This window comes from Gymnoscopelus microlampas (assembly GCF_963454915.1).
Source record: "Gymnoscopelus microlampas genome assembly, chromosome: 10".
Lineage (NCBI taxonomy): Eukaryota > Metazoa > Chordata > Actinopteri > Myctophiformes > Myctophidae > Gymnoscopelus > Gymnoscopelus microlampas.
The window spans coordinates 56202409-56223501 of NC_139947.1; the positions used below are offsets into that span (position 1 = coordinate 56202409).

At 42.0% G+C, this 21093-nt stretch overlaps 1 protein-coding gene across 1 annotated transcript in view; it reads right to left on the minus strand.

Moving 5' to 3' along the window:
* The window catches only part of nfascb (neurofascin homolog (chicken) b), a 33006-nt gene extending 18144 nt beyond the window's left edge, over positions 1-14862 (minus strand). Inside the window, exons 1-10 of the mRNA XM_084068415.1 lie at positions 14768-14862; positions 13390-13495; positions 11197-11387; positions 10245-10367; positions 7988-8206; positions 6364-6475; positions 3440-3627; positions 3007-3138; positions 929-1072; positions 292-403 (exon numbers count right to left, since the gene is read on the minus strand). Coding sequence (XP_083924541.1) covers positions 292-403; positions 929-1072; positions 3007-3138; positions 3440-3627; positions 6364-6475; positions 7988-8206; positions 10245-10367; positions 11197-11387; positions 13390-13495; positions 14768-14843 — 1403 coding nt within the window. The 5' untranslated portion in view covers positions 14844-14862. The remainder of the gene's footprint in view (positions 1-291; positions 404-928; positions 1073-3006; positions 3139-3439; positions 3628-6363; positions 6476-7987; positions 8207-10244; positions 10368-11196; positions 11388-13389; positions 13496-14767) is intronic.
* Positions 14863-21093: the final 6231 nt, after the last annotated feature.

Sequence of the window (21093 nt, forward strand, 5' to 3'; positions counted from 1 at the left end):
GGTTACATAATAACGTTACATACCTCAGTAATGTAATGGATACATAATAACGTTACATACCTCAGTAATGTAATGGTTACATAATAACGTTACATAACTCAGTAATGTAATGGTTACATAATAACGTTACATACCTCAGTAATGTAATGGTTACATAATAACGTTACATACCTCAGTAATGTAATGGTTACATAATAACGTTACATACCTCAGTAATGTAATGGTTACATAATAACGTTACATACCTCAGTAATGTAATGGATACATAATAACGTTACAAAAGTATCTCACCATCGTAGCTCAGGAACTGGAGAACCAAAGTAGCGACAGTCTATGAAGACACGACTTCCCTCCACCAGCTTCACATGCTCCACCCGGGGGCCCAGGATACGAGGGGTCGAATCTGGAGATATAAACAACACTATGACCTCTGACCCCTGACCCCGGGGGCCCAGGATACGAGGGGTCGAATCTGGAGGAATGAACAACACTATGACCTCTGAGCTCTTCACTCTTCCTCATCTTTGGCTCTTCCAGAATGTGGAAGAGCCAATCACAGGGCCCTGAGCTTATAGAGCCAATCACAGCAGGGCCCCGAGCTTAAGAGCCAATCACAAGGCCCCGAGCTTAAGAGCCAATCACTGGGCCCTGTGGAAGAGCCAATCACAGCAGGGCCGTGAGCTTATAGAGCCAATCACAGCAGGGCCCTGAGCTTATAGACGCCGATTGGCTCTTCCACATTTTGGTTTCTGCAAAACGCCCGCCCAGCGCTCTGGACCAATAGACCGCTCTGCAGGAGTTCAAGCTCCTCCTACACATGGAGGAGGAGCTCCAGTGACACGCGCGCGCGCCCACACACACACACACACACACACACACACACACACACACACACACACACACACACACACACACAGTGGTTACGTACGCAGCACGTTGACAAAGGCGTTGGCCAGCAGGTATCCGTACTGGTTAGAAGCGTTGCACTGATACACTGCAGTGTTCTCTAACGTCACTCCTCTGAACATCACTGTGTCCCCAGAGACCTGACGACTGGGATGGACCGTGGCCGCTGTGTGGAGGACATTAATACACATTATATAAAGTATAATAGATGATGGCTGTCTGGAGAACACACATTACAATGTTACATCACATACAGTCATTTAGCAGACGCTTTTATCCAAAGAGACTTACAGTAAGTACATTCATTACATTACAACATCAGATTGACCAGACGTCCCGGTTTGGCCGCGATTTGAAGCTGCATGTCCCGAGTCCCGACAAATATCTTTAAAACACTAATACTGTACGTCCTGGTTTTAACATTCACCACAACACTGTCCTGGTTTTAACATTCACCACAACATTGTTCTGGTTTTAACATTCACCACAACATTGTCCTGGTTTTAACATTCACCACAACATTGTCCTGGTTTTAACATTCACCACAACATTGTTCTGGTTTTAACATTCACCTCAACATTGTCCTGGTTTTAACATTCACCACAACATTGTCCTGGTTTTAACATTCACCTCAACATTGTCCTGGTTTTAACATTCACCACAACATTGTCCTGGTTTTAACATTCACCACAACATTGTTCTGGTTTTAACATTCACCACAACACTGTCCTGGTTTTAACATTCACCACAACATTGTTCTGGTTTTAACATTCACCACAACATTGTTCTGGTTTTAACATTCACCACAACATTGTTCTGGTTTTAACATTCACCTCAACATTGTCCTGGTTTTAACATTCACCACAACATTGTCCTGGTTTTAACATTCACACAACATTGTCCTGGTTTTAACATTCACACAACATTGTCCTGGTTTTAACATTCACACAACATTGTCCTGGTTTTAACATTCACACAACATTGTCCTGGTTTTAACATTCACCACAACATTGTCCTGGTTTTAGCATTCACCACAACATTGTCCTGGTTTTAACATTCACCTCAACATTGTCCTGGTTTTAACATTCACCACAACATTGTTCTGGTTTTAACATTCACCTCAACATTGTCCTGGTTTTAACATTCACCACAACATTGTCCTGGTTTTAACATTCACCACAACATTGTCCTGGTTTTAACATTCACTACAACATTGTCCTGGTTTTAACATTCACCACAACATTGTCCTGGTTTTAACATTCACCACAACATTGTCCTGGTTTTAACATTCACTACAACATTGTCCTGGTTTTAACATTCAGCACAACATTGTCCTGGTTTTAACATTCACACAACATTGTCCTGGTTTTAACATTCACCTCAACATTGTCCTGGTTTTAACATTCACCACAACATTGTCCTGGTTTTAACATTCACCTCAACATTGTCCTGGTTTTAACATTCACTACAACATTGTCCTGGTTTTAACATTCACCACAACATTGTCCTGGTTTTAACATTCACCACAACATTGTCCTGGTTTTGACATTCACACAACATTGTCCTGGTTTTAACATTCACCACAACATTGTCCTGGTTTTAACATTCACACAACATTGTCCTGGTTTTAACATTCACACAACATTGTCCTGGTTTTAACATTCACACAACATTGTCCTGGTTTTAACATTCACCACAACATTGTCCTGGTTTTAACATTCACACAACATTGTCCTGGTTTTAACATTCACATAACATTGTCCTGGTTTTAACATTCACACAACATTGTCCTGGTTTTAACATTCACCACAACATTGTCCTGGTTTTGACATTCACACAACATTGTCCTGGTTTTAACATTCACCTCAACATTGTCCTGGTTTTAACATTCACCTCAACATTGTCCTGGTTTTAACATTCACCTCAACATTGTCCTGGTTTTAACATTCACCACAACATTGTCCTGGTTTTAACATTCACCACAACATTGTCCTGGTTTTAACATTCACCTCAACATTGTCCTGGTTTTAACATTCACCACAACATTGTCCGGGTGTAATCAGTGTAATAATAATTATAATAAATACATTAAATACTTACTTTCGATTGGCTCTCCGTTGATGAACCAGCGGATGGAGGGTCGAGGAACGCCGTCAGAGCGACACGTTAAACTACCGCTTTCCTCTGGAGCCAAAACCAGATCTACAGGTTTCTCCAACCAGAACGGAGAGGCTGGAAGTACATGTTATCATCTATATATCTAATATTACATCATTACTAATCAAATGAGCTAAAACAATTAAGTGCATCAAACGATAAGTGTATCATAACAGTGATGGTGTGTTCAATATATGGTAGTTTATAACAGTGATGGTGTGTTCAGTGTATGGTAGTTTATAACAGTGTGTGTTCAGGGTATGGTAGTTTATAACAGTGATGGTGTGTTCAGGGTATGGTAGTTTATAACAGTGTGTGTTCAGTGTATGGTAGTTTATAACAGTATGTGTTCAGTGTATGGTAATTTATAACTCACCTTTGACTCGGACAGCGATGGTGTGTTCAATGTATCGTAGTTTGTTGGTAGCGGTGCAGGTGTATTCTCCCTGGTCGTCAAACGAAGCTTTGGGGATTTGAATCATCTTGTTGTAGTTTTTCACTTTCATTCGTGAAGTCACCACTAGGGGCTCTCCGTCTTTTATCCAGCTGATGTGAGGAGTGGGCCTTTAAGGGAGGGGTCACAAGGTCATTCACAGCATCTCCTCTCAAGGCTTTCTGACAGAAACCTTGGACACACCACATGGCCGTGCCCAAGTCTTTCCTTGTTTATCCTTGAGTCTACGTGTATCTGTGGAAATATTTTGTTGCGCTTTTGCAAATTAAACCTAACCGTAAACTCTGAAAAACTATGCCTAAACCTAACTGTAAACTCTCAAAAACTATGCCTAAACCTAACTGTAAACTCTGAAAAACTATGCCTAAACCTAACCGTAAACTCTCAAAAACTATGCCTAAACCTAACTGTAAACTCTCAAAAACTATGCCTAAACCTAACTGTAAACTCTGAAAAACTATGCCTAAACCCAGGGTTGAGCTGTAGGGGGTACGGGGGGGTACGGCGTACCCTTAGTTCTGACACTATGGGAGCTGGGGGCGCGCGTGCACGCACCGTCAGCGGCGGTCTTTAACGCCTTAAAGTTTAAAAACAATAGCCTCTCAAGGTTCGCGCCGTCAGTGGCGAGCCGTTCTCAATAGCCTCTACCTGGCTGCTTTGCATAACATTAGGCTACTCGAGAAAAGACACGGACTTGAATTGAATGTGTTACATTCCTCTCACAATGAGAGACAACATCTCTGCACTGCAAGGTGTGAAGGGGATCGCTTAGCAGAGGACCCAGTTCTCTGAGACAAGACAAAGACAAGTTGTCTGATTATTTTAAGTAGGCCTACTTATGTGTGGGTGAGTCTATGTAAAGGGCTTTTATATAAAATTAAAAGGAAAATAAAATAATTAAAAAAACAAAAAAAACAAATTAACAATACAACAAAATAATAATACATATGATTACATTAATAATCACATGTTGAATACAATATTTCAACTAGCACTGAGCTGAGTGGCTATGTGCGCGCACGTGCGCGCGCGTGACGTCATAAAATACAGTACCCATAGTTCAAAAATCCACAGCTCACCACTGCCTAAACCTAACTGTAAACTCTGAAAAACTATGCCTAAACCTAACTGTAAACTCTGAAAAACTATGCCTAAACCTAACTGTAAACTCTGAAAAACTATGCCTAAACCTAACTGTAAACTCTGAAAAACTATGCCTAAACCTAACTGTAAACTCTGAAAAACTATGCCTAAACCTAACCGTAAACTCTCAAAAACGATATATATAGTACCTTTATTGAAAGGATAGCCCCTTGAGATGTTTCATCTCATTTTAGAGAGGGTCCTCTTTACAGAAATACAAAGAAATACAATGGACGATACAATACAACAGATACATCCATGCAAGCTGTACATAAACAGGACAAAACAAACGTGACAAAACAAAACACAAACATAAGACATATGCTCTCTTGAAACTGGCCGCTCCCACCCCGCCTGAATACTAACAAGTTAACAGACTTCATGCATTAATAATGTAGACATGTAAGGCTTAGAGAACAAAAACAGGAGTAGGAGCTACAGACATTATATACATGCACATGCGGTAAACATGCAATGACATGCCCAGGCAGATACACATAATTCAGTCATGCACATGCGGTATATAACTCATTATTCACAGGATAGATTGTAAGAAACAGAAATCAATCAGAAGCCAATTAGAAGCAAGAACAGGTTATTTGCAGATGTGTAAAAATGGATGCTTTAAAAGTATTAAAGGAGTTAATAGATCTAAGGGAACTGGGGAGATCGTTCCAATCGGATGGGGCTTTATATTCAAAGGCACGTCGGCCAACTTCTTTATCGATTCTGGTAGGGATAATGAAGTAAGGGTACTCTGTATTTCTTAGGCTGTATGGTGAGCTGAAGGGACGTAGATATTGTTTTAAATAGTGAGGATAATTAAAGTATATACATTTGAAAAGAAATAGCAGCCAGTGAGAGTATGCCTAAACCTAACTGTAAACTCTGAAAAACTATGCCTAAACCTAACTGTAAACTCTCAAAAACTATGCCTAAACCTAACTGTAAACTCTCAAAAACTATGCCTAAACCTAACTGTAAACTCTGAAAAACTATGCCTAAATCTAACTGTAAACTCTCAAAAACTATGCCTAAACCTAACTGTAAACTCTCAAAAACTATGCCTAAATCTAACTGTAAACTCTCAAAAACTATGCCTAAACCTAACTGTAAACTCTCAAAAACTATGCCTAAACCTAACTGTAAACTCTCAAAAACTATGCCTAAACCTAACCGTAAACTCTCAAAAACTATGCCTAAACCTAACCGTAAACTCTCAAAAACTATGCCTAAACCTAACTGTAAACTCTCAAAAACTATGCCTAAACCTAACTGTAAACTCTCAAAAACTATGCCTAAACCTAACTGTAAACTCTCAAAAACTATGCCTAAACCTAACTGTAAACTCTCAAAAACTATGCCTAAACCTAACCTCAACGTAAGAAAAAGGAAAACAATTCTATTACAAAGGTTTTCTGTCAATAAGCGTTAAAAAAAACTGCTTTATGTCAAAAAGCATAAAAAAAACTGCTTTGTCAAAAAGCATTGTTCTGTCAGAAATATTTCTGTCAAAAACCCCACTAAGGGGACCGCCCTTTCTTATAGAGAGCCTTGATGGGAGATTTTGACCAACTGTGTCAACCCGTGTGTGTGTGTGTGTGTGTGTGTGTGTGTGTGTGTGTGTGTGTGTGTGTGTGTGTGTGTGTGTGTGTGTGTGTGTGTGTGTGTGTGTGTGTGTGTGTGTGTGTGCTGACACTCACACTCCTGCTGCGATGCATTCCAGCAGTAGCTCCTCCCCCTGAAGAACCCGGATGTGGCTGGATGCACCTTTAGGAGACAACCAGGAGGGGGCAGCCTCCGCTATGGAGCGCACTGGAGAGACACAACCACCACATGCACGCACGCATGCACGCACACACACACGCACGCACATACACACACAATTCAGCATGTCAACAAAGTTGCCTGACAAACAATAACAAATAGTTAATCAGCACAACAAGCAGAGTGTGATTATTTGAGCAAAGATAGTTTTATAAATGAAAAAACTCATAATCATAAATGAAGCAGAACAACGCACTCACCACAACCAGTCAGTAACATGTGGAGAAAAATGTTGAGTCATTTTAGAGGATTGTCTGAAATAAAACAGCATGTTGTATAAGTCCATTAGTTTGTAAATAAAACAGCATGTTGCATAAGTCCATTAGTTTGTAAATAAAACAGCACGTTGCATAAGTCCATTAGTTTGTCATAATTATAAACACACATGGTTACTGGTGCTAGTGGGGAAAGTGAGTGGTACAATTAATTAATTCATTCATTCATTCATTCATTCTGAACTTGATACATGACTGATACATATTATAATGAGCATTCGTGAGGACCAATTATATGAATATAGGTTTAAAATGGGTGAATTAAGTGATCCTATAAGCAACACAGTTAGTGTTACGGCTCGCTCCTCCTCGCCTTCACTTCCCCCTCCCCCGTTATTGGCTACTCACCTGTTCTCCTCAACCAATCCCTGCACCTGTTCTCCTCAACCAATCCCTGCACCTGTCCCTTGTCTCCTCTACCAAAGCCCAGTCTGCATGTCACTCTTTGCCAGAGCTGAACTGTCTACTCGTATGGTAAAGTATAGGCCTTGCTGTACTAGTGTATCTAACTTTACTATTTAGCTGATTTTTTATTTTAGATGTTTTTGCCAAGATGTACAACTTCACACTGTTGTTCTCCTGTTGTGGTTGTTTCCACTGACACTACTTCTCCTCTCCAGTATTCCTGACCCCAGAGCTGAGTTATGTCAACCAGCGGAGCCACCAACCCTCACCAACTCCAATGACCCCCCCCCCCCCCCCCCAAAACACTTGAATAAACTCGCCCATTCGGCCTTCACCAAACTGTACACACCAGCCGTAACAGTTACAGCAATGTGCAGTTCTCTTTATTGATCTATACGGTGGATCACCTGATATTATTACAAAAACTATCTTCCATTGGCTTTGATGAACTCTCTGTCAGCTGGTTCTCACAGTATCTGTCAGGGAGAACACAGGCAGTTGTTGCTGCCTTTTAAAACCTAAAACACGCTCACAGACTCATCTCTCCACCAATGAACAGTGAACAAGGAGAGACGTTCATCTTTTATGCTCCAGATGAAACATTGGTCTCTATAGAGACATTTAGGATGCATTAAACTGCACCTACTGTATCTGTATTATGATGCTTTTAAATTGCACCTTATTTAAAATAGCATTTAGTTGTTGTATATGTTGTGATCATGTTGTACTCAGGGCGTCCTTGAAAAAGAGAGCTTACTCTCAACGGTCTTCCCTGAATAAATAAAGGTCTCTATAATAATAGATCTACAAGCGAACTCACTTGTGAGCACTTTGACCACCACAGGTCTCTTCTGGTGAACAGCGTTCTTGTGGGGGAAGCGAGCGTTGCAGCAGTAATCGTGCACAGAGTCGTTGAACAGAACGTTAGAGAAGTACAGATCTCCATTCACTCCCATCGACACCCTGCGGTCCTGGCGGACAGGTTGCATTGTGGGAAATGCAGTCTGAATGGGCCAGTTGAAAGGCCTGGCATAGGAACCTGTAATGACACACAGCAATGCTTTGTGGGAAATGCAGTCTGAATGGACCAGTTCATAGGAACCTGTAATGACACACACTGAATGTATTATGGTAAAGGGTTAGTGGGTTGGTGTTCCTCAGGTTATTGTACAGTCAGTGGGTTGGTGTTCCTCCCAGGGATTCCGTTAGCCGGTATATACCGGCCATTGACCGGTAAAATGTTTAATTGGCCGGTAAATATAAACACCACCGGCCACCGTGGCCGGTTGGGAAAATGCTGTTATTAGGCTATTTTATCATTTAAGCCTATTATTAATATTATTATTTGCATAAAGTAGTTGGCTACAACCGTTACAATCATAATCATTTAAAGTTTTTATCATGTTCTGACTGTGTGGTTTAATTCCGACAGCCTGCTCGGCTGCTGCTGTGCGCTGCAGTTATAGAATAGCCTATTCGTTGTACGATGGTGTCGCGCGTTGAAAATATCAGAGCTACAAGCTCACAGCACGTCACAACGCGCCGCGTTGTGAGCTTGTATGTCTGCTATTTTTGATTCGCCACAACACTGCTAAAGAGACACAGCTGTGTCTCTTTAGCAGTGTTGTGGCGAATCAAAAATATCAGAGCTACAAGCTCACAGCACGTCGCAACGCGCCGCGTTGTGAGCTTGTATGTCTGCTATTTTTGATTCGCCACAACACTGCTAAAGAGACACAGCTGTGTCTCCTCCTGATCAACGCTGAGTAGGGTGGCTCGCTCGGGTGTTGATATACAGAACCGGGATTTTCCGAGGTGATAGAATCTGAACCAAACCGGACCCAATTGTCGATAAAGGGACCCGTCCCGTCCCGAACACGTGTGGGTCGTGGATATTATGCAAAGCACAGTTACTGCAATGGATAAAGTGGTGAAAGTTGGTGAAAGCAACTATAAAGGCAAGTAATCAACCTCGCGCAAGGCCACATATATAATTAACGTTAACAAAACAAAACAAAACCTACTTTTGTATATCAAGGTTGAATGAGAATCGATGTAAAGCCCAAAATATATATGAATTTGTTTATACTGTGCGACGGTGTTGCGCAGGGAAACCACAGCCCGAATTTGTTTTACTGAGGATAAGGGTAGAAATAGGTTTAGGATTAGGTATAGTTTTACTGAGGTTAAGATCAGGAATAAGGTTAGAGTTAGGCATAGTTTACTGATATGTTTAGGAACACCAGGCGAATACCGCCGGATTTTCCCCGGGGCGACTGTTTTGGGGCGCGCGTTTTGGTATTCGTCACGCAGCAGTTCAGCAGCACAGCAGCGCAGCTCTAACGTAGCGAGGTGTAATGAGCCCAATCAGTTGGGTGCATGTATGCAGTGCAAACACGCATGTGACGTTAATTATAATATGGCCGGTAAATTTATTCTTTGGCCGGTAAAATATAATCCTGCCGGCCATGGTGGTGCCGGTCCCAAAAATGCCTATGCCTAGTGTGTGTGTGTGTGTGTGTGTGTGTGTGTGTGTGTGTGTGTGTGTGTGTGTGTGTGTGTGTGTGTGTGTGTGTGGGGAGTCTCTGTTTTCGTCAGGGGCTCCAAGGATAAAGGTTGGAAGCCACTGACTTGCAAGACCTTTAACAAGATGTAACATAAAGTGAGGCTCATCCAGTAGGTCTCAGGTCTCAGGGGTTAGGTTAAGGGTTAGGGTACTAGGGTTAGAGTATTGGGGTTAGGTTAAGGGTTAGGGTACTAGGGTTAGAGTATTAGGGTTAGGGTACTAGAGTTAGGTTAAGGGTTAGGGTACTAGGGTTACAGTATTAGGGTTAGGTTAAGGGTTAGGGTACTAGGGTTAGAGTATTAGGGTTAGGTTAAGGGTTAGGGTACTAGAGTTAGGTTAAGGGTTAGGGTACTAGGGTTACAGTATTAGGGTTAGGTTAAGGGAGGGTTAGGGTACTAGGGTTAGGTTAAGGGAGGGTTAGGGTACTAGGGTTAGGTTAAGGGTTAGGGTACTAGGGTTAGAGTATTAGGGTTAGGTTAAGGGAGGGTTAGGGTATTTGGGTTATACTTACAGCTACTCATCCAGTAGGTCTCAGGGCGGGGGGGTCCGGGTGGGGGCTCACATGACAGAACTAGAGGCAGACCTGCACTGACCACAACTGGTTCTAGAATCTCTCTGGGCCACAGTGGAGGTCCTGAAAATATATCATTTATATAAACTATAGATATACTGTATATAACACTAAACATGTAAACTATAGATATACTTTATAGAGCACTATTGAGTACAGAAGTCTTGACGTCACTCGGCCATCCCCTGGTTCGTAAAGTAATTTTTCTATGGAAAAGTCTCATAATGATAAAGGTACTTACTGGACAGTCTCAGAATGATAAAGGTACTTACTGGACAGTCTCATAATGATAAAGGTACTTACTGGACAGTCTCATAATGATAAAGGTTCTTACTGGACAGTCTCAGAATGATAAAGGTACTTACTGGACAGTCTCATAATGATAAAGGTTCTTACTGGACAGTCTCATAATGATAAAGGTACTTACTGGACAGTCTCATAATGATAAAGGTACTTACTGGACAGTCTCATAATGATAAAGGTACTTACTGGACAGTCTCAGAATGATAAAGGTACTTACTGGACAGTCTCATAATGATAAAGGTTCTTACTGGACAGTCTCATAATGATAAAGGTACTTACTGGACAGTCTCATAATGATAAAGGTACTTACTGGACAGTCTCATAATGATAAAGGTACTTACTGGACAGTCTCATAATGATAAAGGTTCTTACTGGACAGTCTCATAATGATAAAGGTACTTACTGGACAGTCTCATAATGATAAAGGTACTTACTGGACAGTCTCATAATGATAAAGGTACTTACTGGACAGTCTCATAATGATAAAGGTACTTACTGGACAGTCTCATAATGATAAAGGTACTTACTGGACAGTCTCATAATGATAAAGGTACTTACTGGACAGTCTCAGAATGATAAAGGTACTTACTGGACAGTCTCAGAATGATCTTGTGTGAATAGGCAGATCCATGCTCATTAGAGGCGATACATTGATATTCAGCTTCATATTCATCAGGGTTGTTCCAGGCGTAGATGTCCAACGTTCCAGAGCGTCTCCTCATCGAAGTCTGAGGATCACGAGCCACGTTGAAGTACCGTCCATTACGCCTCCACGAGAAACTGTAATATAATAATTATAATAATAATAATAACTAGTCCATACCCAGTATTGGCGAAAACTTTGGCCGTAGACGTAGAGCTACACAGAGTTTCCAAAAAAGGCTAATAGAGCAGCTTGCATTTGGGAAAAGTGAAAAACAGGCTTCCTCACGGTCTGCATAACGCTAATGGTCCATCTGCAAGTTCAGATCAATTGCTCCAGCCAGTGAGGAGAACCATGCAGGACAGAGAGTGTGACTGACTTTCCTTAATTATATGTAGGATAATAATTTACAGGTCGTACCTCTTATACTACTGAAGGCTCTCCATTTATCTCAAACTTTTGAATGTCAAGGACCCCCATAACTCAGAGAGTGTAGCAGTGTTTCCAGTGAGTAAACATGACAAGACGTGCCAACATAACCAGAATGGAACAGAGCCTTCATTAGTGTCATTGGTAACACCTGTGGAGGAAGTAAGGAAGAGGCCCGATTTCTTTCCACTATGGCTGCTGTGCATAGAGCCTATTACTGACATAACAACAACAATAATGAATACCAATAAAAATAATAACAACAACAACAATAAAAAAAAAAAATATTAATAAATGTAGCTGCAATCAGCAATAGGGGGGCCAAGAAATGCGATAGGCAATATGCAAAACGCAATATGCAATATGCAAAATAAGCCATAGAAACAGAATAGATTGAACTTTAGAGAAAGCAGCCCGCGCAGTTAACAAACGAGCATTGGAAAAAGCTAAGCTGAGTTATATCCCTCAGAACTTGCATATTAGTCTTGCAAATTAAAATGCAAGTCTTTATTATGTTGCTTATAATAGCAGATTTCAAGCTCATGTTGAAATGTCATCCAGACAAAAGTTTGCCAAATGTTTTACTTTGTCCAGTTATTCATGACAATTTCTTGCCAGTCGGTTTAGCCGTGGCCTGGATTCGAACCAGGCGTCCTTTCTACCCATTCAACTACAACAGCACTGTTTAATTTTGATGAAAAGCATAACCTGTTTCCTTCTGTCATGCGCCATGCCCATGTTTCACTAGAACATACGTCACAACATTTAAAACAAATATCTTGTTTTAAAGTTCACATGCTTTAATTAATAAAGTCTTGATTTTTGTTCGGTGAATTACATTTGGACTGGATAAGTCGCGGCTTGAACCAGGGACCTTCAGACTGACAGGTAGACGCTTTACCGACTGAGCCATTGGAACCACAGACTTAAGATCGAGAGATTTTTTTTAATGAAGCCATGCCCTCTACAATATTCATTGGCTCATGAGGATACATTTTTTCACGTACAAACTCCTCCCCAACTGGGATTTTAGATAATGGTCTATAGATTGTGTGTTTCACGCGAATTGCTAAACAATCCCAGGAGAAAAACGTGTTTAAGTTTTTTTCAAACTGCATGAAAAGGCAGAAAATCTAAGGGCGGAGCTTACTGTTCAAACTTACAAATGTGTTCCTCATTAGTCAAGGCACATGTGTAAGCAAGTCTCATGGCTTTAGGCCAAACGAGGGCTTAAGTCTGTTCAAAGTTTGTATTTTTTAAAGGATTGCTGTAGCGCCCCCCTTTGGCCAATTGGAGTAAGATTGGTTTCAGCCCTATTTGGAATGACCCTCTACCATACTGCAAAGTTTCATACAAATGTGACGTGGTTTGTAGATATTGGTCCAAAGTCCACGTGTAGAAAACGTCTTGCAGATTGCTCGAAAATCTCAGGAGAAGTTCAAATGTAGCAGTTTTTAATGTAATTCAAAACGTAAGGGTCAGAGGTGTCAAAGTCAAAGTGTTAAAGTTGTTCGGCATGAGGAGACACATATGTGTAGCGGCTAGCCCTCTACCTTATTGCAGAGTTTTGTAAAAATGGTTAGGTTAATGCTGCGAAATATGAGAAAACGGTGGAAGAATAAAAAAAACAATAGGGACCACAGCACTACGTGCTTGGCCCCTTAATAATAATAATAATAATATTAATAATGATAATAAAATAATAATTACATTGGCAGAGGGTTTCCTTTAGCTTCACATTCTATCACCATGGTGTCTTTAGGGTCAACGATGTGGTCCTTAGGAGACTGTCTGAAGATGGTAGGAGGCTGTCTGACTGTAAGAGAGATATATGCGTTATTATTATTATTATTATTATTATCATGGTCCTTAGGAGACTGTGATGATGGAGGGAGGTTGTCTGACTGGAGGAGAGACATACATGACATATACATAATATTACTTTACAATTTGCAGTTATATAACGTTGTAATTTATCAGAGGCTCTTTATCCAGAGTGACTTACAGTAAACAAGGTAAACAGATACATAGAATGTATGTTTAACTAGACAAAGTGCTCCTCGGAGCACAGGTCTCCGCCAGGTCAGGTGTGTTATTGTGGCCTCCTGGTGGCGCTATAATAGGCCAATATGAAATGGGTGCCATTTATTCTTAGGTCTTTCACGGCAATCAGACACTGCATTCATGATTTGATGCATTTTGTGCCAAAAATGTGTTTTGCTAAATTAGACCTGCTGGTGGCGCTATAACAGGCTAATGTGAAAAGGGTGGCATTTCTTCCTCGGCCTAGTGGGTATGTGTGTGTGTGTGTGTGTGTGTGTGTGTGTGTGTGTGTGTGTGTGTGTGTGTGTGTGTGTGTGTGTGTGTGTGTGTGTGTGAGAAATTTAACGGAAATCACATGCTACGTTCATGATTTGAGGCATTTTGTTCAAAACGGACCAATCCTGCAAACTTTGGAAGCCTACCTTAGCCAATGAGGATGGAATATGGGAAATCGGACAGATCCGTGTTGATCACATGACTATAGAGATACTGTCTATCGATTTGCATGACGGTTGGATTAAATCTGTAGGAGTAATATAAACAAATGGGTTTTGCACAAATCGGCCTCCTGGTGGAGCTATAACAGGGCTATAAAGATTTGGGGCAGAGGTTCTGAATTGGCATCCAGGGAGTGCACAGTTTTGCAGCGACCGGGCCAACGGTGCCGGAGATTAGCTGTCCGCAGACGGACAGGACACACGGACGGACGGACGGACAAGGGTTAAAACATACTCTCGCCATGCCTTTCGGCCTGGCGGAGACAATAATAATATAACAATATAATTTAACTTACAATAAACAAGGTAAACACATACATAGAATATAGAGACAGTGTAGTGTCTCAGTAAACTAGGATCACTGGTAAACAATGAACCTAGCATTGGTCTAAACAATATAATATCAAACTAATAATCTGTATACATTAAAACTATAGGGTAGGCCTACCATTACCAGGTAAACAAATGAACCTAGCATCTATAGAAATAACATGCTGTCCCGTGAGATGCATCATCGTCTGCATGGTTTTCGAGGGGCTCCTACTTACTTTCCAGAGGTACGTCCAGGCCACAGACACGATGCCAGAACAGAACCATCACGGCTGCTTTGACCAGCGCCTCCATCTTTACTGCTGTGCATCGATTGCTTTGGTCTGCTGCCTGCTCCTGTATGCAAATTAAAACAATATGATGCTAAAACACATACACAGAATACAGAGAGACAGTGTAGTGTCTCAGTAAACTATAGGATCATAGAATACAGAGACAGTGTAGTGTCTCAGTAAACTATAGGATCATAGAATACAGAGACAGTGTAGTGTCTCAGTAAGGATCACAGGTAAACAATGAACCTAGCATCAGTCTAAACAATATAATATTTAAATATTAATTTGTTTACTGAAACTATTGAGTATTGTTAAAACTTTAAAGTTCAGTTAAAGTTAAAAGTTATAGTAACGTTTCGTTATCGTTGATTTTTTTTGATTCCCCGTATTTTTTTCGTTGAGCATGGAGTATTTGAATGTATATGGACTAATTGTTTTTGACACACTGGAAATTTGAAATTGAGTATTCATATAGGAGCTATGTTCGTCCCATGTTAGGCATAAGCCACGTCAGTTTTTAAACTTTCGTGGATTTGTTTTTTTTCTTGTATTTTTGTAATGTTGGGGTGAAGCGGTAGTAGCAGTTGGCTCGGGGGCACAGTACGTGGCTGACAGCGTGGTTATCAACTGATTACGTTGTCCCCTGCGTATATTAAGTGCGTAAATACCCCCGCAACACCTCATGAAGAGCTAGGGGTGAGTTATATAAGATTGGATTAGGCAGCTAGGGGACGCTCCTGATTACTCGGTTACAGTTTGTACCAGTGTTGTATTTAACTTGTGTCCAATATACATTCAAGTGATAATTCAAATGGCCCAAATTGATACATTTGTGGCGTCGCCGTCAGTAGATTTTTTGGAAAGCTGTACAAAGGAGCAGCTCCTAGAAATAGCTGACCATTATAACATTGACATTGGGGACAGGAGACGTAAAATACAGACAATTAAGATAGTATTAAGTGCTGGCTTGGAAGATATTGGTATCTTGCCAGGTAATGAAACAGGGGAGGGAGACGGTGCGGCGGTGCCGCCACCGACTCAAACTCTGTCTTTCTCAGAGCAAAAAGAACTGATGCTTATTCAGCTAGAGATGGAGAGGACCAAACAACAGCTTAACATTGAAAAAGAAAGGGTGGAAGTAGCGAGTAACGAGAGAGAATTGAAATGGAAAAATTGAGAATCAATCTGCAGAGGGAGAAAGTAGAGCTAGTAAAGGAAGGTAAGATGGACCAGACGATGTTGGAGGGAGGAGGAAGTGTAGCTTCAGAAAAGCAACCTTTTGATTTGGTGAGCAGTTTGCGTTTGATGCCAAAATTCAGTGAGAAGGAGCCTGAAACTTTTTTTTCATTGTTTGAAAGACTGGCAAACTGGAGAGGTTGGCCTGATGCGGACCGTACTGTGATGCTGCAGTGCGTGCTTACTGGGAAGGCACAGGAGGCGTATTCTGCATTATCAGTAACGGAAAGTTTAAATTATGCCACTGTGAAGTCTGCTGTTCTTAAAGTGTATGAAATGGTGCCTGAGAGTTTCCGTCAGCGCTTTAGGAATAACAGAAAAGACGACAAACAGTCACATTTAGAATTCTCACAGGAATTATTGATCAACTTTAACCGTTGGCGTATGGCTGCAGGTGGGAGCACATGTGAGGGGTTGTGGGACTTGATACTGCTAGAGCAGTTTAAAAATGCAATTCCCAGTCACATAGCAACTTATATCACCGAGCAGCAGATTAAAACTGTGGCAGAAGCAGCCGCTTTGGTTGACCAGTACGTCTTGACGCAACGTGAATGTGTACCACGGGGCTCCCATATTACGCATCAGGAGGGCACCGCATCCAGCCATGGCGACGGCGGGCGCAGCAGCGCACCTTTCAGTAGGAATTTTAAAATGGAGGACGGGACAAGCTGGGCTGCCCGTGACGGTGACAAAACATGTCACTATTGTGGCAAGAAGGGTCACATTAAAGCTAGTCTCGCGTAGCCAGACCCCACAGAAAATGAAAAACAGCGACCTCTGCTTTTCTGATATTCTGTGGAGTCTGGCAGGAGTATAATGTTAGACTAGAGCGCAGGGAAACACCGGTTTCATGTCTGCCTATAGCGCATCACTTCCGGTTGGTGCGACCATGTTTTCATTCCCACTAACAATATTTCTACACGGAACACTAACACCACTTCTCCCAGAGAACATGGATGGTTTTGGTTATAAGCCCACTTGTTTCTATGATGAAAGAGTAATTTAAAATGTGAATATCTTTCCGTGGTTTTGTCCGCTCCGAGGACGCTATTGTTAAATTAGTTTCGGCTAGTTTCGAGGGGGGGAGGGTGGATCATGGTGGATGGACACGTGAATCCCGCCCACTACATTTGATTGGGTAAAGCGCGGCCCACTTCCTGATCTGAAGGCACGCCCACTTTTAGCCAATGCGCACTGGTTAGGACGAACCGCTCCGACAGATTCCACCGCAGGTCGGAATCTGTTCTTGAGAGATTACATTAAAGCAGACTGTTATTCACTGAAACAGAGAGAAAAAATGGAGGTGAAGTCGGCAGCGGCTGTTGCGCCGGTGTCAGTGGTGTCAAGGTCGGAAGGTCCTTTACATGGGAACGAGAGGAGTCTCGGCGATGTAGACGAGGCGTACCGTCCATTCGTGGAGAGGGGATTTGTCTCCCTTGCTGGATCCAGTGAAAAAGTACCCGTGACAATTCTGCGGGACACAGCTGCACTGGGCACATACGTGCTTGACTCTCTCCTGCCATTCTCTGCACAGTCTGCTACTGGGGGTGACATGTTGAGCCGTGGTATGGGCATGTCCATAATCCCTTCTCCTATACACACACTCAATCTGGAGTGTGGTCTGGTTCAGGGCGAGGTGGAAGTGGCGTTGCGCACAGCGTTGCCGATGGCTGGGGTGGATGTTCTCCTGGGTAACATGCATGCTGGGGGGCGCGTGTGGGCAAATGTGTCGCCATCACCACTGTTGAACCATGTAGGTCCTGCTACGCATTCTAAAGAGGTCAGTTCAAATGTGACGGTGAAAATTAAACGTTCATTTGGTCGGCGGGCTGAGCCTGGCGTTGTGGTCCCTGGCCTGTCCTGCTCCTTGACAGCCCTATTGCTAGCTGAAACACCAGGATGCTTTGCATTAACTCTTGCCCTATAGGGAAGCAGGGTGGGGCCTGATTGCTCATTGGAAAGCACCTGGGCCCGGTGCCTCCAGGAGGCTATAAAAGCCCCGCCCTGGCCAGTCTTTAAAAGAAGCTGACAGAAGCAGACCTGTGTCCACCAGCTCCAACCCTCTATTCTCCATGCCCTTATTACTATGATTATGTTCTTTCTTTCCATCGACACACCTCGCACCACACCATGCTTCACACATCCACATCTACACCACTGATTACTGACTCCACTCTCCATAGGATCCTTATCATGTTTTGTTTATACCTCCTCAGTTCTTTATCATTAGTTCTTGTTTAATAAATATGTATTTGATTTATAACTCCATCCTGGTCTCCGTCCCAATGTTTGTCACGGCCTAGAGCCAAGCTGTGACAATAGTAATACAGCCCCTGTCAGGGACCCCCTGAGTCTATACATAGTAATACAGCCCCTGTCAGGGACCCCCTGAGTCTATACATAGTAATACAGCCCCTGTGAGGGACCCCCTGAGTCTATACATAGTAATACAGCCCCTGTCAGGGACCCCCTGAGTCTATACATAGTAATACAGCCCCTGTCAGGGACCCCCTGAGTCTATACATAGTAATACAGCCCCTATCAGGGACCCCCTGAGTCTATACATAGTAATACAGCCCCTGTCAGGGACCCCCTGAGTCTATACATAGTAATACAGCCCCTGTCAGGGACCCCCTGAGTCTATACATAGTAATACAGCCCCTATCAGGGAGCCCCTGAGTCTATACATAGTAAAACAGCCCCTGTGAGGGACCCCCTGAGTCTATACATAGTAATACAGCCCCTATCAGGGACCCCCTGAGTCTATACATAGTAGAACAGCCCCTGTGAGGGACCCCCTGAGTCTATACATAGTAATACAGCCCCTATCAGGGACCCCATACACAATATAATGTAATAAAACTGTTTTCATATGAAAGATTCTTAACGGAGCAATTTAAGTTTATGCCTGACACACACACACACACACACACACACACACACACACACACACACACACACACACACACACACACACACACACACAGGGGGTGAATTCCCCTGCAGCCATGCCGTCTCACACCATAGATCTACCAAACCATCTAACAGGGTTCTTTTGTTATTTTACACACAATACACAAAACAACACAACACAACACAACACAACACAACACAACACAACACAACATCCAGCAGCACATGAGGTCAAACTCTGTATCACATAAACTGAACACACACACACACACACACACACACACACACACACACACACACACACACACACACACGGCGGAGGAAACCATTCAAGGCACCAACCTGCTCATCGGGAACGATTAGGGTTTCAGTGCTTCAATATTATAGAAATAATCCGTTACAAGTAAAAGTAGGAATTAAAAATGTACTTGAGTAAAAGTACAGAAGTATTGGTATTAAAATGTACTTAAAGTACCCAAAGTAAAAGTTTTCAAAATGTTTGAAAATAGCCGATCTACAAGCTCACATCTGTGAGCTTGTAGATCTGCTTTTTTTCAAATAGTCTATGTATAAAATAGGGAAGTGTAAATGCTTACTAATGTAATCATTTACATCTGTAAAGTAACTAGTAACTAAAGTGTTCAAATAATTGTAGTGAAGTAAAAGTACAATATTTGCCTCTGAGATGTAGTGGAGTAGAAGTATAAAGCAGTGAAAATACTTTACTTAAAGTACAGTACTTGAGTAAATGTACTTAGTTACTTTACACCACTGGTCTATATCACAATCTCTGTATCAGCAGAGATAGTTACATGAATACATATATATACAGTGTGAGTGGCACCGTCCCCCCCCCTCCTTTCTGTTATCATTATAAACTGCATATTTTGTATATTTTTGTATATCATGGTTTGAAACCTACGTTACCTTTCTCTCATATGGAGTGAATCAGGAATGTCTCTCCCTCATCTCCTGGTATTTCCACATTTCCATCGATAATTCCAATAATGAGTTTATCCAGGCGAGTATCCTTGTTTCTTATAAACTAATAAAGTTATTAACTCTTTAGTCCTTGTTTCTTATAAACAAATACAGTTATTAACTCTTTAGTCCTTGGTTCTAGAAGACGTTTCACTAATAGAGTTTCTGTCTGTTCCAGTCACTTACACTCAGCCCACCCTCCTCATGAATTATTCATGAGCTGTAAATGCCACCAACATAAACACCCACGTCTCTGTCTCGACCAATCACAGCACACTGTGACGCCCACGTCACTGGCCCCGCCCACGTCACTGGCCCTGCCAGCCTGCTATCATTCATTCTCATCTAAACCAGTGGTTCTCAACCTGTGGGTCAGGACCCCCAGGGGGGGTCCCAATTATTAGCTTAATGTGCAACATTGTTTTCTCACTCAACAGTAAACCAACCAACATACAGTATAAGTGTAAACAGTATATCTGAACATTTATAAACTCCACACAGTTCATGACATCATGTTGCTTTATCTGTATGTCTTTGTTGATGCAGCTGTTTGTTTTAAGTGGATACATTAAACTAAGTGGAGGTGCAGCTGTTTGTTTTAAGTGGATACACTAAACTAAGTGGAGGTGCAGCTGTTTGTTTTAAGTGGATACACTAAACTAAGTGGAGGTGCAGCTGTTTGTTTTAAGTGGATACACTAAACTAAGTGGAGATGCAGCTGTTTGTTTTAAGTGGATACATTAAACTAAGTGGAGGTGCAGCTGTTTGTTTTAAGTGGATACATTAAACTAAGTGGAGGTGCAGCTGTTTGTTTTAAGTGGATACACTAAACTAAGTGGAGGTGCAGCTGTTTGTTTTAAGTGGATACACTAAACTAAGTGGAGGCAGCTGTTTGTTTTAAGTGGATACACTACACTAAGTGGAGGTGCAGCTGTTTGTTTTAAGTGGATACACTAAACTAAGTGGAGGCAGCTGTTTGTTTTAAGTGGATACACTAAGTGGAGGTGCAGCTGGGGAAAGAAGGGGGGGTCTTCTCTGAGAGTATTGGGGAGTGCATTCCACAGGGTTGGGGCGGGGGGCAGTAAGGAGGTTGGGAGAGGACATGACCAACACAATAGTAATGAGCATCATTCATTCAA